This window comes from Atractosteus spatula, chromosome 28, assembly GCF_055471065.1.
Source record: "Atractosteus spatula isolate fAtrSpa1 chromosome 28, fAtrSpa1.hap1, whole genome shotgun sequence".
Classification (NCBI taxonomy): Eukaryota; Metazoa; Chordata; class Actinopteri; order Semionotiformes; family Lepisosteidae; genus Atractosteus; species Atractosteus spatula.
Genome location: NC_142733.1, coordinates 2268752 through 2286032, shown reverse-complemented (window position 1 = coordinate 2286032; position 17281 = coordinate 2268752). Strand labels below are relative to the sequence as shown.

The window sequence follows — 17281 nt, the reverse complement described above, 5'->3', positions numbered from 1 at the left end:
CTGTGCTCTAGGAGGCTTCAGGGTCACTGACACCACAGTGTGCAAAGTCTTAGACATCTCACATACAACAGCAGATACAGCTGTTTTAGCGTGTCACTGTATTTATCTCAGTTCTCACTGTACAGACACTCACAGTGACACACTGGATATCTCAGTCCTCGCTGTACAGACACTGACAGTGACACACTGGATATCTCAGTCCTCACTGTACACACACTGACAGTAACACGCCGGATATCTCAGTCCTCACTGTACACACACTGACAGTGACACACCGGATATCTCGGTCCTCGCTGTACAGATACTGACAGTGACACACTGGATATCTCAGTCCTCACTGTACGGACACTGACAGTGACACGCCAGATATCTCAGTCCTCACCGTACGGACACTGACAGTGACACGCTGGATATCTCAGTCCTCGCTGTACAGACACTAATGGTAACACGCTGGATATCTCAGTCCTCGCTGTACAGACACTAATGGTAACACGCTGGATATCTCAGTCCTCACTGTACAGACACTGACAGTGACACGCTGGATATCTCAGTCCTCGCTGTACAGACACTGACAGTGACACGCCGGATATCTCAGTCCTCGTGTACAGATACTGGCAGTGACACGCCGGATATCTCAGTCCTCGTGTACAGATACTGACAGTGACACGCCAGATATCTCAGTCCTCGCTGTACAGATACTGACAGTGACACGCCAGATATCTCAGTCCTCACTGTACAGACACTGACAGTGACACGCCGGATATCTCAGTCCTCACTGTACGGACACTGACAGTGACACGCGGGATATCTCAGTCCTCACTGTACAGACACTGACAGTGACACGCTGGATATCTCAGTCCTCGCTGTACAGACACTGACAGTGACATGCTGGATATCTCAGTCCTCACTGTACACACACTGACAGTGACACACCGGATATCTCGGTCCTCGCTGTACAGATACTGACAGTGACACACTGGATATCTCAGTCCTCACTGTACGGACACTGACAGTGACACGCCAGATATCTCAGTCCTCACCGTACGGACACTGACAGTGACATGCTGGATATCTCAGTCCTCGCTGTACAGACACTAATGGTAACACGCTGGATATCTCAGTCCTCGCTGTACAGACACTAATGGTAACACGCTGGATATCTCAGTCCTCACTGTACAGACACTGACAGTGACACGCTGGATATCTCAGTCCTCGCTGTACAGACACTGACAGTGACACGCCGGATATCTCAGTCCTCGTGTACAGATACTGGCAGTGACACGCCGGATATCTCAGTCCTCGTGTACAGATACTGACAGTGACAGGCCAGATATCTCAGTCCTCGCTGTACAGATACTGACAGTGACACGCCAGATATCTCAGTCCTCACTGTACAGACACTGACAGTGACACGCCGGATATCTCAGTCCTCACTGTACGGACACTGACAGTGACACGCGGGATATCTCAGTCCTCACTGTACAGACACTGACAGTGACACGCTGGATATCTCAGTCCTCACTGTACAGACACTGACAGTGACACGCTGGATATCTCAGTCCTCGCTGTACAGATACTGACAGTGACACGCTGGATATCTCAGTCCTCGCTGTACACACACTGACAGTGACACGCTGGATATCTCAGTCCTCACTGTACAGATACTGACAGTGACATGCTGGATATCTCAGTCCTCGCTGTACAGATACTGACAGTGACATGCTGGATATCTCAGTCCTCGCTGTACAGATACTGACAGTGACACACTGGATATCTCAGTCCTCACTGTACAGATACTGACAGTGACATGCTGGATATCTCAGTCCTCACTGTACACACACTGACAGTGACACGCTGGATATCTCAGTTCTCGCTGTACAGACACTCACAGTGACACACTGAATATCTTTGTTAAGGAAATCAGCAAATAGAGATATGTTTATTTCCTTCAGCAAAGTGCAATTAAATAATCAAATAACACTGTTGGATCATTCTAATTAGCACACAGGAAAGTAGACACTAGAAAAAGAGAGTAAATAACACTGAAGAATAAGAATAACACTGAAAAATTAAAAAAGTTATTTTTCTGCAGGTGACATGATTCAGTTTCTGTACTGAGCCCACTATACATCTACATTTAGCCCATCGGAGCCCGAGAGGAGAGAGAATCCTGCAGCACGCTGTCTGCTTCCCAGCCTGTTCCTCACTTCGGACTGCTCCCTCAGTCTGGAGTCAGGGGCATTCGGATTCTTCCTGGAAGAATCCCAGGGACTTCTGGTCCATCTTTCACTCTCAGCCCCTTATTCTCTGGACTGCTCCCATTGCTGATCATCAGAACAGAAAGTTAAACAGCCACTGTACTGGGAGGCTGCTGCCCTCTTTTAAGGCACTGAAAAGTCCATGAAAACAAAAGAGTGAGGTTGACAAATGTGAGCCTAAGGTGTTGTGTTCAGGGTAGCAGCCAGAACCCGGACCACAGCGTGACTCGGGGAGGAGGACTGGGGCAGTGAGAGCAGGAGAGGACTGGCCAGAGCTCAGTCCTGATGGAGTCGTCTCTGCTCCAGCTTGAGCCTCAGCTCCTCCGTTATCACTGTCCGGGCAGAAACAAAGACAAGCAAGTTAGGTTCCTCCTTGAGCCACTGCCTACTGCTTAAAAAGGAAACAACACACTTTAAATTGAAATGTAATCAGGTGTCCTATGAGAAGTACAGTATATGAAATCAGCTAGCCAGTTGGATTGTCAGAGCACCCGCAGTGCAGCCGTGTTTGCTGCGGTGCCAGTGTGGGAGTCACTCACTCTGAGGCAGGGGGTCGGCGGACACCAGTGAGTGCCGAGGCCTCAGGACGTTCTCCGTTTTTGTGTCTGCGGCACTGGAGGTGCGGGGGAGGGGTGGCTTCAGGGCCTGCCTGCCAGCAGCGGGAGGGCCTGGCAGAGCAGAGCAGAGTCTTTAACACACACAGCAGCACGTCGCTGGACAGGACGCAACACACTCCTCGCTCGGACTGACAGGGCAGGTGTGGGACAGGGACAAACTGCACACAGACAGATATCCAGGCAAGCACACAGACACAGGCAGAGGGTGTTAATGGTTCTTACAGCTGCTGGAAGATGCGCTGGGTGGTGGGCTTTTGGACAGGGCACTCTGGGGACCGAGCTGGGGATTCCTCACTGTAACACAGACATGTGTGAGTCACGATGTGAAATGTGCTCTTATTTTAAAAATGAGAGGCAAGCAGACTGGACAGGTTTTTTGAACTCTTAACCTTTACAGAAGGTGAACCTCTAAGCATACGAGGTCCTGTTCCCACTACAGTGACGTACTGGGTGTTGTGGGTACCTGGTTTGGGGGGTGGCTGTGGGGCGCGGCCCAGTATGTTGTCCTTCTCTGTAGTCTCCCCAATGTCACTGAAACCCTCTAAAACAGCAGCAGACAGACAGAGGCAGGGTGAGGCACATGGAGGCAGGGTGAGGCACATGGAGGCAGGGTGAGGCACAGGGAGGCACAGGGAGGCACAGGGAGGCACAGGGAGGCACAGGGAGGCAGACAGAGACAGGGTGAGGCACAGGGAGGCAGACAGGGGCAGGGTGAGGCCCAGGGAGGCAGACAGGGGCAGGGTGAGGCCCAGGGAGGCAGACAGGGGCAGTATCAGGGAGTTGGAGTGATAACAGATATAGGGAAAGACAAAAAAGGATGAGACAGAGAGTGAGAGACAAGAAGTGAAAACTGCAGACACACAATGAACTGATTGAACAGATTTGGGGAGGTGCACAGATAGGGTGTTGTCCACTCACTGGGGTCATTGAGGTAGAGGCTTTCATCGGAGTCCGACTCAGGGTCAGGGCTGGGAGTCCGTGCCCAGGGCACAGTGAAAAAAGGGCAGTTACCTGAACACAACAACAAAGACAACAATCATACCAGCATCAACAGTAAAGTGCAGGACCACCAACACGCAGGAACAGTCGTGCCCCTGCTTTCTTCACCCCTGCTTCGGAGAGACAAAATCAAGCGATAGTGCTCAGGAGAAAGGAACCGAGAGCTGGAGAGAGACCCTTCCACAATGTGTACTACTGACACAGGTCCAGTGATGAACTGGACTGATGGTCATAGATCATGCCAATGGAGCTCCTTGAATTTGTGAATTTGAGAGGGAGGGGACTGGAGAATTTGGAGAGTGAGGGCAGAGAGACAGTGAGACCAAGGGCAGAGAGTGTGGGGGAGGGGGGGTTGGTGACAGTGAGACCGAGGGCAGAGAGTGAGGGGGGGAGGGACAGTGAGACCGAAGACAGAGAGTGGGGGGGAGAGAGGGCAGAGAGAGAGAGTGAGGGGGGTTGAGTTCAGAGTGACAGTGGGGGGGGGGGGACAGAGGGCAGAGTGACAGTGGGGGGGGGGACAGAGAGACAGTGAGGGGGGACAGGGCAGAGAGACAGTGAGGGGGGGGAGTGAGGGCAGAAAGACAGTGAGGGGGGAGTGAGGGTAGAAAGACAGTGAGGGGGGAGTGAGGGCAGGGAGACAGTGAGGGGGGGAAGTGAGGGCAGAGAGACAGTGAGGGGGGAGTGAGGGCAGGGAGACAGTGAGGGGGGGGAGTGAGGGCAGAGAGACAGTGAGGGGGGGGAGTGAGGGCAGAGAGACGATGGGGGGGAGTGAGGGCAGGGAGAAAAGGAGGTGATTGAAAGTCTGGGAGCCCTCTGAGGTGTTACCTGGTTTTGGGGGCAGGGAAGGGGGGTTGGGGGAAGGGGTCTGTAGTGCACGCTGTAGGGTCCTCTCTCCGTTCTCACAGTCTGGCTGGATGAAACCTGGGAGGGAGAGAGGAGGCATCATGGAGCTGAGGGTTAGGGGAGTGAGTGGTAACGTGTGTGCAAGCATGTGTGTGCAAGAATCTCCAGCCTCTTGCTGCCATTCCCCAGACCCCAGGGTGAGCGCCCCCTTCTGGCCCCACTCACACCTCTCCCAGCTGCAGCCTTAGCTTTCCCAGGAGTCTCCCATCCAGGTACTGGCCAGGCTCACACCTGCTGAGCTCCAGTGGGCGGCCAGCTGGGAGCTGCAGGGTGATAGAGCTGCTGGCAATTATCATATTAAATATTATTATAATATTAAAATATTAAATTAACATGGGTAAGAGGCACAGAGAGATGGGGTGAGAGACGGAGATGAAGGGAGAAAGAGAGGGAAGAGAGAAACTTCTCTGAAAACTGTTGATGTGTCAGAGAGCAGATAAAGACTGGTTCGGACCCTTCAGTATCAGTGCTGCACTATTGTCGTATAACTGTGCTGCTGTAGTACAACAGAGGCCTACACACCATTTGTAACACTATTTCAGGACTGCGTTCTCCCAGTTCACAGAATGGATCTGTGTGGAGCTCATGGTTGGATTAATAAACTATGACTGTACCCACCGAACCACGGGTTTTACATGATGAAAAGGAAAGGAGTGAAGTTGTGACTGAGTGCCAGGTGACCCCAGGTGACCCCAGCCCTGAGCAGGCCTCAGTAGGCAGTGGATGTAGTCAGGCAGGTTGCTGCTACGCTCATACAGTCCACTGAATGACACGGATCTGAGCACTCTTCCCACGGGGTCACGCGCAGCCCTATCATGCACCACTGAGGGATGTGGAGCTGCAGTGTCTGTGTGCTGCTGTGTTGGGCAGTGTTGGGCGCTGCAGTGCTGTGCTAGTGGACACAGTGTCTTACTGATGCTCTCCTCATACACCTGCTCCGGCACGAAGGGCTGCAAGGTCCCCGCTGTCTTCTCTATCAGGGTGCTGACCACATCATGGAGAGTTGCGCACTGGATCTGCGACAGAGAGCCGGGCAAGAGTCAGGAGAAGGACGAGAGAGGGGCTGGAGCTGCTGAGGCTCTGCTGGCTGTGCCTGGGGCAGTGGCTGAGCTCGGGCAAGCCGTGGGGAGAGAGGGGGAGCGGAAACTCACTGGGTTCTCAACATCGATGAGGAATCCGCCCTGCTCCCTCTTGGTCACCCGATAGTGCTTGATCACCGCAGAGCTGGGGAGAGAGGTGAAGCAGAGAGAGGCTACTGGAAACACGAAGGGAGACTGGGACTGGGACAGCTCCAGTGCTGTGGGAGAAGCCTGTCTGGGCGAGGGAGGGAAATGGGGAGACACCTACCCGTCGAGCTCCTGGCGCGTGGTGGCAGCGAAGGACGTGCCAGTTCTCCTGGGCCGCAGCAGCAGGCTCCCGCAGCTCGGGTGTCTCTCCAGGAGCACCTCGGCCTCCGTCCGGGACACCTGCAGGAAGCACCTGGGGAACAGCACAGCTGTCACACACACCCACACTCCTGAACACAGCACAGCACACCTGTCACACACACACACACTCCTGAACACAGCACAGCACACCTGTCACACACACCCACACTCCTGAACACAGCACAGCACACCTGTCACACACACCCACACTCTTGAACACAGCACAGCACAGCTGTCACACACACCCACACTCCTGAACACAGCACAGCACAGCTGTCACACACACCCACACTCCTGAACACAGCACAGCACAGCTGTCACACACACCCACACTCCTGAACACAGCACAGCTGTCACACACACCCACACTCCTGAACACAGCACAGCACAGCTGTCACACACACCCACACTCCTGAACACAGCACAGCACAGCACAGCTGTCACACACACCCACACTCCTGAACACAGCACAGCACAGCTGTCACACACACCCACAAACCTGAACACAGCACCGCACAGCTGTCACACACACCCACACTCCTGAACACAGCACAGCACAGCTGTCACACACACCCACACTCCTGAACACAGCACAGCAGACCTGTCACACACACACACACTCCTGAACACAGCACAGCACACCTGTCACACACACACACCCACAATCCTGAACACAGCACAGCACACCTGTCACACACACACACTCCTGAACACAGCACAGCACACCTGCCACACACACACACACTACTGAACACAGCACAGCACACCTGCCACACACACACACACACTCCTGAACACAGCACAGGACAGCTGTCACTGTGGTGGCTCTTGCGCTGGGGGAGACGAGGGGCTCTCGTCCTGGGGGGAGACGAGGTGTACTCACGCTGGCATGTCTCCCAGCACATCAATGTAGAGTGAGGACGACAGTGGTTTGACTTGGCGTCGTGCCGTCTCCTTCTCCACCACCTCGTGCAGCATGTGCAGCTGGCCAGGGAGCAGGATGAGGGAGCTGGGAACAGAGAGCTGGAGAGGGCAGGTCACTCAGATATTGCAAACACAACCCATCCAAGTGAAACACAACCAGAGGACAGAAGTGGGAAACTATACTCTCATGTATAACCTTTTTCAAACTGTATGTTCTGATGAGTGAGACAAGGAGAGAGAGAAACATCCTCCATGTGCAGAGAAAAACACCTAACAACGGGTGCAGGGCCGAATTAGGCAGTACCCACTATTGATAAACATACAGAAAAGAGTATTAAAGTATTGACTACACCTAAAAAACAGCGACCAAAATTCCTACCACCACAAAGCCCTGCTGAGCCAAGAGCTGAGCCCAAAACAGAGCCCCCTGAGCCAACTGGTCCTGAGGCTCACTGACCCGAGCCACACAGACACTAACCAGCATCAGGACAGCACCACAACTCAGACTCAACCACATCACAGCACAGATCAAACAGCAATATCTCACACACTGGGACACACAAACAAACTCAACATAAACTGGAATGCTACAGAACCCTAAACAGACAATACACACTAGCTGAATATTTGACCAAGATAAGAAACAGCAAAAAGAAACAGACCCTGACGAAGTACAGGCTCAGTGACCACAGCCTGGCCATAGAAACTGGGCGACACAGGCAGACCTGGCTGCCCAGAGAGGACAGGCTGTGCTCCCACTGCCAGCGGGGACAAATAGAGACAGAGGAGCACTTCCTACTGCACTGTGACAGATACTCAGGGATTAGAGAAACATTCTAAATTCAGAAATCTAGTCCCAGAGTTCCCACACCTGCCGGAATCACAATGGGTCCCAATCCTACTGGGAGAGGGAGGAGGGAACTCAGTTGAACTGGCAGCCCAGTATGTGATCTCCTGTCACAGCCTGAGGAACAGTGAGTCTGTCTCCCAATAATGCTCCATATGTTTACAGTATATGTAAATATTTTATGATTTCTCTTTGTTGTAAATGTCTGTAGATTTGATTTTACTTTGACTTTTGTTTTGTTTCGTGTTAATTTTATTATTTTTTCTTGCTTTGGCAACACTGATTGTACCCATCGGTCATGCTAAATCACCTTGAATTGAATTGAGAAAATGGGGAATCAGAGAGACAGAGAGGTTAAAGAAACAGGATGATTACAGATGGGATGGGAACTCTTAAATTGCCACTCTGGGGATGACGAGAGTATTTTGAATTGAATTGAAAAAGAGAGGGACTGAAGAGACAGAGAGGTTTTTCACTGACCTTCACAACTGAGTGGATGTATCCCTTCCACAGCTCGCGAGCCTCCAGACTGGGCACCTGAGGGACAGAGTGGGGAGGGAGAGCAGATTAACATGCCTGTGAGGCCCTACTGGGCGAGCTCTATTCCTGACAATGTGGTCCGCTCCTGCCCCCACGGTGCAGCAGTCTCGCCTCACCGTCAGTTTAATCTCCCCATCTCTCATGCGCAGGCTGAGCCGCCCAGCCTCCAGGTTCTTGTCTCGGCTGCTGTCGTCTGTCAGAGAGACGAAGCCGCTGAGCTCCAGCTTCTCCACATACTGCGGACAAACAGGGGCAGACATGTGGAACATGAGGAAGACTCTGCCACAGACCACTTGTCTTTCCCCCTGACCCTTTTCACAGAGTTAGATAGATAGATACTTTATTGATCCCGTGAGGGAAATTGCAGATTTGTTTAGTATTTTGCTGCCACCAGGTCAGATGATACACAAAATGAGCTGAACTAGTGACTTTGCTGGATGAAGCAGAATCACAAACACCCTTACACAATGTTGGCTGGTTATTGGTGATCACAGGTGTTGCAAAGAAAATCCTTAAGAGGTGGCAGTATGCTGAGAATTCAGAGGCCCCCAAAAAGTAAGCAGTATGAAATCCACAAAAAAAACCTCCATTTACAGCCTGGTTTTCACAGTCTGGTCTGCCTTTATGATTTCTTATTCTTTTGTATTTAATTTTTGGTTAATTATCCAAATTCAATTAAAAAATTTCAGTTTTATGAAGCTCTTAGCTTATTGAAACCAGCCAAGCCAGAGAGGCTAAATGCTCTAGTTTGTTATGTTTCAGTTGGTCTACTGTTTTATTTTATTATTAGTAGTAGTAGTAGCAGTAGTATTCCAAAGCTCTCTGCAGTGGAGTACTCACTGTGCTGTCCTTGGAGTTGTTGTAGAAAAAGAGTGTGTCTCCACACAGGCAGGTCCAAAACCGCCGATTTGTCTGCAGAAACAAACAGGGGCCATTAGAGAGAGGGACAGAGGAGCAGAGCGGGAGGGCTGCACGGTGGCTCCCCTCCTTGTGCACTCACCTTGAGCACCCCTCCTTGTGCACCTTCCTCGTGTAACCCTCCTTGTGCACCCTTACTCATTTTCCCTTCCTCGTGTAACCTTCCTTGTGCACCCCTCCTTGAGCACTCTTCCTCGTGCACATGGATTTTTCCCTGTTGCTTGAGTTTGTCTATACCTCTGAGATGCCTGAAAGCCAGACTGTCTAATTTAAACTGTCTCTTTACCAGTAGGACCAAAGCTTACAAGACTAAAACAGACCCTGAAGATAACTCTGGGTCCTGATACAAGTATTAAATTCCTCAAAGGCATAGACAAAATCAGCCCAGTGGACCTCTTCTGGACAAGCAGTGAGACACAAATAGGAGGGCACAGTAGTGAAAACTACCTGAAAGTGCTTGTAAACCTGGGAACAGGGGGCACTTCTTTACAAGTTAGCAAAGTCTTGAACAAGCTGCCCAGCCATGATGTGGAAGGTGACTGCTGTCTTCTTTCAAGAAACACCTGCATGAGATCCTGGGATCAATTCCAAACAACAAAGTAACAGCCGATGGGCGATGGGCCAAATGGGCCCCTCTTGTTTGTGACCTTTCTCATGTTCTAAGCCCCTTCTTGATACAATACAGTGATAATAATAATAAACTTTATTTTATATAGCGCCTTTAAAGGTGGCTCCTCAAAGCACTTTACAGAATGACAACAACAATAAACAGAGGAGACTGTGGATGGTGGTACTAGGAAAAGCAGAGGGGTGAAGAATGGAACCAGTTCAGTAAAGGCTTTTCTGAAGAAGAGGGCTTTCAGTCTGGATTTGAAGGAGTTTAGAGAAGGTGACTCTCTGATATCCTTGGGCAAAGAGTTCCAGAGCTTGGGGGCATAACAGGAGAAGGCCCTGTCACCCCTAGAGTGTAGATGGGCCTGGGGGACAGTAAGACCAGAATTAGAAGAGCGAAGGTTGCGAGGTGGGGAGCAGGGCGATAATAGCTCAGACAGGTGATGCCCCATCTAATGTCAGTGAGCACTCACTCATCCCAGATGCTCTAGTACATTAACTAATTTAAAGATTCAGAGGTCAGTACACTGGTATGTAACTCTATATCTTGTTTTTGTGTCTATAACAGTAGCTATGGATTCAACAGGAAGCTATCAGGATACAAAACTGGACATTCTGGTTCAACTGAAAACTGAGAAATCAGGATGATTTTATTCAAGCCGGATGAGCTGCATGGCTTCCTCCTCCCTGTGATCCTTGCCCCCCGGCACTGTGGGAAAGCAGCGTGTCACTCCCCTCACTGCGCCTCCAACACCTCGGACTCCTGTCAGTGGCTGAGAGGCTGGGAGTTCAGAACAGTTTAACAGAGAAGGAAAGAGTGCAGGTTCTTGGAAATTATGCTTTTTTATCTTCACAGTAAAATGCAGTTCAAGATTGCTGCCCTTAGGAGAAACCGGTTGTATCACACACTGCCTCTCCCTCTTTGTACATTTCCTCATTCTTATCTGTTTGCGGTAAATCAGACCAGTGCTCGTATATGACCTAGTTAACTATTGACTCACTCTGCCTGTTGCTGTACACGAGAATGGCCAGAACAGTGGGTACAAGGTCAAGAACGTTTTGCCTGGAGGCTTTCAGACTTTGCCTTAATGTGTCCCACTGTCAAGTTACTTACTTCAACTTATGCTTCATTGATCACCCAAAACTGAGAACCAACTACATGTGTGTGTGAGGACCTGATGTGTGATTGTGTGAGGACCTGCTGTGTGAGCGTGTGAGAGAGTGGGGACCTGCTGTGTGAGGGCGTGTGAGAGCGTGAGGACCTGCTGTGTGGGGGCGTGAGGACCTGCTGTGTGGGGGCGTGAGAGCGTGAGGACCTGCTGTGTGAGCGTGTGAGAGCAGAGGACCTGCTGTGTGAGCGCCTGAGAGCGTGAGGACCTGCTGTGTGAGCGCGTGAGAGCGTGAGGACCTGCTGTGTGAGCGCGTGAGAGCGTGAGGACCTGCTGTGTGGGGGCGTGAGAGCGTGACGACCTGCTGTGTGAGCGCGTGAGAGCGTGACGACCTGCTGTGTGAGCGCGTGAGAGCGTGACGACCTGCTGTGTGAGCGCATGAGGACCTGCTGTGTAAGTGCGTGAGAGCGTGAGGACCTGCTGTGTGACCGTCAGAGCGTGAGGACCTGCTGTGTGGGGGCGTGAGGACCTGCTGTGTGAGCGCGTGAGAGCGTGAGGACCTGCTGTGTGAGCGCGTGAGAGCGTGAGGACCCGCTTTGTGAGCGCGTGAGAGCGTGAGGACCCGCTGTGTGAGCGTGTGAGAGCGTGAGGACCCGCTGTGTGAGCGCGTGAGAGCGTGAGGACCTGCTGTGTGAGTGCGTGAGGACCTGCTGTGTGAGCGCGTGAGAGCGTGAGGACCTGCTGTGTGAGCACGTGAGAGCGTGAGGACCAGCTGTGTGAGCGCGTGAGAGCGTGAGGACCTGCTGTGTGAGCGCGTGAGAGCGTGAGGACCTGCTGTGTGAGCGCGTGAGGACCTGCTGTGTGAGTGCGTGAGAGCGTGAGGACCTGCTGTGTGAACGCGTGAGAGCCTGAGGACCTGCTGTGTGAGTGCGTGAGGACCTGCTGTGTGAGCGCGTGAGAGCGTGAGAACCCGCTGTGTGAGCGCGTGAGAGCGTGAGGACCCGCTGTGTGAGCGCGTGAGAGCGTGAGGACCTGCTGTGTGAGCGCGTGAGAGCGTGAGGACCTGCTGTGTGAACGCGTGAGAGCCTGAGGACCTGCTGTGTGGGGGCGTGAGGACCTGCTGTGTGAGCGCGTGAGAGCGTGAGAACCCGCTGTGTGAGCGCGTGAGAGCGTGAGGACCCGCTGTGTGAGCGCGTGAGAGCGTGAGGACCCGCTGTGTGAGCGCGTGAGAGCGTGAGGACCTGCTGTGTGAGCGCGTGAGAGCGTGAGGACCTGCTGTGTGAGTGCGTGAGGACCTGCTGTGTGAGCGCGTGAGAGCGTGAGGACCTGCTGTGTGAATGCGTGAGAGTGTGAGGACCCGCTGTGTGACCGCGTGAGAGCGTGAGGACCTGCTGTGTGGGGGCGTGAGAGCGTGAGGACCTGCTGTGTGGGGGCGTGAGAGCGTGAGGACCTGCTGTGTGAGCACGTGAGAGCGTGAGGACCCGCTGTGTGACCGGGTGAGAGCGTGAGGACCCGCTGTGTGAGCGTGTGAGGACCTGCTGTGTGAGCGTGTGAGGACCTGCTGTGTGGGGGCGTGAGCGCGTGAGGACCTGCTGTGTGGGGGCGTGAGAGCGTGAGGACCTGCTGTGTGAGCGCGTGAGAGTGTGAGGACCCGCTGTGTGAGCGCGTGAGAGCGTGAGGACCCGCTGTGTGAGCGCGTGAGGACCTGCTGTGTGAGCGCGTGAGAGCGTGAGGACCTGCTGTGTGAAGTTGTGCAGCAGCAGTAACTGTTCAGACAAACCTTAACTACAAAGCATATAGTACAACAGTGCCTCTCTAGATGTAGAGTAGGTGCATTTCTTTGAGACCCATTATTATGATGGTCATTCCTGCTGCAGTCCGAAACACAGTCACATGTTCCAGGCTCAGATGCTGTAGAAGAATCTAAACATTAACCTGTCACTCCAGTTCCAGCCCTCTGATTAAGCAGGAAACAATCCTGTACACAGCACTCTGATCCACTTCAGGTGTTACCAGCTGCAGGGCTCTTGGGTATGAGCCAATACCAGATTATAATTCACACTGCTACCTGGTCAAGGGCTTGCAGCCTGCAGCAGGTACAGCAGTGGGGAATTAAGAATTTGACTTGTCTCTCTGATACATACACAGACGCAGCAGGCAAATCTTTCATGGCGTTCCTGCAGACTCACGTGTCTTCTGGAGCTTGTTCCATCTAAGTTCCTAGTTATATAGGATGCGAATTACTGAATTACCTGCATAAATGTGAGACTTGTAACCAGGCTGTGAGGTTTTTTCATAGCTAACTGTATCTGTACTGAACTGAAATGTTTTGAGTAATTAACAATTAAAGACCTTAAGAAGGATCCTTTAATTGGCTAAGACAATAATTGGATAATTGTTTAATTTATAACTAAGGTCAGAACAGAGACCAGAAGGCACCTGACCCTCCAGGAACTGAGTTTGAGACCTTATTGTTGACTTGCTCTCCAACTGGAAGTATATCTGGGAATGGATTGTAAGTTGGGTGCAGAATGATTCAAAACATAGGCTTTCTTTAGATGGAGAAGAAAAACGATAAAAATACACATTTCCCCTGTTGCTGAGGCCAGATGCAGAGTTCTCCCTGCCTGACAGGGTCTGCTGCCCAATCTCTCTCCCTTGCGAGTTATTTCTTATGACTGACAAGGGATTGTCAGTGTCGGAGCTCTGGAATGTGCACTGACAGCTCTGACGGAGATCATAACAACCCCGCCACCTCTCCAGAAGAGAGAGGCAGGCTGTGAGACAGGCTGTCCGCAAGGGAAATTCCAGTTCAGATTTTTCCAGGGCTGTGCAGGTGAGTAAGTTGTTTGCATTCCTCAGATTCTTGAGGTGTTCTGTGAACACCCCCCTCACCACCACACACACACAGACAAATCATCACTGCTCCCCATCTTATTCTCCCCTCTCGGTCTCTCTCTTCCTGCCTTCTCTTGTTCGGCTTGTTCTCTCTACCACCCCTTCTTTACTTTCAGACCCCAACCACAGCCCTAATCCTCTCTCTGGCTTTCCAGATCTCCATTCCAGCTCCCAGCTGCTCTAGGCAGCCTGTTTAATTGCAGCCTTGTTCATTTCCAGTGTGGACTGTTGTCCATCAAACTCCCTGCATCTGCCACTCCCACTGCCACACTGCTGTTTGTGGCAGACATTCAGGCAGAGAGGGTCAAGTGGAAACTATAGAATTAAATAGCAGTGCAAGGGCTGCTGGCTGAACGTGTTTATTGCCCCCGGTGACTGAGTCAGTGAAACAGCAGGAAGGGACAGGCGCTCTGATCACACACACGGACGCTCCCCTCCAGGATCATTAGGAGCTGGAGCTCAGCTGCTGTAAATCTGCATATGGGGTCTGTCTCCCCGGCACCCCCCCTCTCCCCGTCTCTCCTCAGTCTCTTTGTTATGATCTTTTTGTTATTTCCTCCCTGAGAACCCTGGGGGCCCCCCAGCCCTGTGGCAGCAGCTGGTCTTTTATATCCAGATTGCTCCCCCAGCAGCACAGACCTCAATTACTCCCCCCTCCTTGGACAGGCAGTGCACAGGAACCGTGTTTCCTCATTTAAGAACAGGCCAGTCCATTAGGATTCAAATCAGAGAGTTTAGATCCGACAGCCGTCTCGATGCCCTATGAATAATTCAGATTTTATCTTGTAGAAGTGTGCCATGTACACCTGTGCTCAACTCATGAATTCATGGCCGGGGGCCTCCCACCCTGAACACCAGCCCTTTCTCTTGGCTGAGCTGGACAGGGAGCCCTGCGAGATACACACCTACCTCTCCCCACCAGCTCAGCTCTGTTTAGGGTCTACAGTCGTGCTGTCAGTGGCTTCTGATCTTAGGGATTTTCTACAATGTACCTCTGCTACATACTTGCGCATAAGGGTGGGGCTAATCTTCTCTCATCCTAAGTCATAGTCACACACACACAAATGAGACATATGGACAGCACAGCCTCGTGTCACATGTGACTTTTCTTGAGCTCTTATGATGGGGGTAAAGACCCGAGACAGAGCTGTGCTCGTCTGCGTGAACCCCCCCAGCTGCAGACACACACTGACCTGGCCCTCTGCATCCGAACTCCACTATTTCGAACTTCAGACGAGCTCTTCCTCAACTCCCCAGACTCTATTTAGGACAACAGAGCTGTGACAGAGAAAAGCACACAGCACCTCACTGCTCTGACCACAGACACAGAATGGGCTATTAATATTCCCCAACTAGAACAGGCCAGGGAGCAATATATAGATACATACGCTTCCTACAGCAGACACACATACTATATATAAACATATGCACCTCCACACGTCAGATATAGAAGCCTCCACGCCTGACTTACACCTCCACACAGTCAAAGAGCACAGCAGACAGAGACTGCCCCTTCTGCCCCCTTCCTTGTTATATCATAGCAGACAGCTCCTGAGTCACAGAATGCTGGATATCTGAGAATCGTTATCTAACCAGGCTCTCAGACAGCTCTGAGCTCATATTTAGGGTTCAGGAGAAGATGGTAAGTGCTGTCCTCGCTCAAGGTCCACAGGGTCACCAGTCCGGCCAGCCAGCAGGACGGAGGACCCTCAAGTCTCCTGTGTCACCCTGCTCCCGGCCAGCAGCCCTGGGCACACACTACAGCACAGGACCTTCAGAGCAGATCTGCTGGCTAGTTCTCTCCCCTAGACAAAAAACTAACTATCCAAAAGCATGATTAAGTGCCAAATATTTTCAACATGAAATAATAACACATTTCCACATCTACACTAGTTTGGATTATAATCAATTACAAAAGACTCGCGCACACACTGGCAGCAGTCCTACAGAACCAGAGCACAGTTTATATAAAGCACTAAGGGCGATCTCTCATGAGCTCATAAAAAAATCGACTTCTCAGTAAAGTTAAATCATTAACCTGTGATCATCGAGAGGAATCCACATTTTATTTTCGTTGCTGATGCAGAATAAGAAAATGAGGATCGAGAGGGGAGTTACGGCGGCGTACGAGCTTTAACAACATTTCCACGCTGAAAAGCTGAAATGATAAAAACAGCCCCTTAAGAAGACAGGAAAGAGTATACAATAAGATAACAGAATGTTCTGTCTCACCTTGTCGCCCTGCGCTCTCTTCTCCACGAAACCCTCGTAGTAACAGGGGGGCAGCTGCTCCCTCGCCCTCTGGCCGCGCTGCCTCGGGCTTGGCTTGCTAGACGCCATGCGACCCGGCTGCTGCGCCTGTGCAGGTGCCGGTCCCGGTGTGTGTTTCGGGTCGGTGGGTCTCTCCTTTCCTCTTCCTTCCTCTGCGAGCTCAGTCGTCCCGTTACTGGACAACCCGCTCACTGAGGACTGGACCTAAGGTCACTCACGACGATTGGCACGAATGTACAGCTGGAGCAGCCACTGCCGGTGGTATCACCAACGGGAAATGTTGGTGTCAATCCACAGAAAGAAAATCTAACCCGCCTCCCGCCACAGCTCTGTCTGTCCGTCAGTCCTTCTGACCGGGGGCTCGGGGCCGCTCGCACAGCTCTGCCTCGCTGTCAGTCACTCCAGGTGGGCCACTGAGGCCCCGCCCCCGCGCCGTCCGCCCCGCCCCCGGCCGGACAGCCCCGTTCACCTGCGGACAGGTACCCAGGGATCACCCGCAGGAGCAGCGTGTGCGGTGGGGACGCAACAAAACAGAAATGAGACAGGGAGGGTACATTTTGTAGGTGTTGCTGAAGAATAAGCGTCGCTGTGCCGAGGCTCAGCGAGCAGGTTATTTTCCGAGCTGCCTGGAGGCCAGACGGGCCGGCTGGTTTGGGGAGGGACTTTCTCTCCCGCCCGGCAGTGCGGCAGTCTTCGAGCCGTGACGAAACAGAAACACCGGGGGAAAGCCCAGCAGCGCTAGACGCGCAGCGTCTCATGTAGAAAATGTCCATCGCTGTAATTAGCAGTCCTTTTAACAGTTCTGAAGCAGCTAATAATAGTTATTTGTGGGACTGAAGTAGTACTTTTGTGAAAGGATAGGAAGCTCTTGCAAGAGTGTATCTGCTATTTAAGCGTCTAAAACGCTGTTAATCGTCCGGTGCTGCTTCTCCAGTTTCGGGCTGAATTGCAGCACCAG

At 52.1% G+C, this 17281-nt stretch overlaps 1 protein-coding gene across 3 annotated transcripts; it reads right to left on the bottom strand.

Moving 5' to 3' along the window:
- Window positions 1-1905: 1905 nt before the first annotated feature.
- On the bottom strand, window positions 1906-16916 carry stap2a (signal transducing adaptor family member 2a). 3 transcript variants are annotated; one of them, XM_088907843.1, is made up of 14 exons: window positions 16285-16916; window positions 9356-9427; window positions 8632-8751; window positions 8456-8512; window positions 7088-7227; window positions 6125-6256; window positions 5929-6001; window positions 5691-5793; window positions 4700-4795; window positions 3794-3886; window positions 3339-3416; window positions 3098-3169; window positions 2798-2926; window positions 1906-2590 (listed from the first exon to the last, which is right to left on the bottom strand). In XM_088907843.1, exons 1-14 carry the CDS (start codon window positions 16390-16392, stop codon window positions 2535-2537), a joined length of 1329 nt encoding a protein of 442 aa, XP_088763969.1. In that variant the 5' UTR covers window positions 16393-16916; the 3' UTR covers window positions 1906-2534. The 3 variants fall into 3 exon arrangements, with proteins under 3 accessions (XP_088763969.1, XP_088763971.1, XP_088763970.1); XM_088907845.1 differs by lacking the exon at window positions 4700-4795 and having other exon boundaries at window positions 16285-16913; XM_088907844.1 differs by lacking the exon at window positions 3339-3416 and having other exon boundaries at window positions 2454-2590; window positions 16285-16913.
- Window positions 16917-17281: the final 365 nt, after the last annotated feature.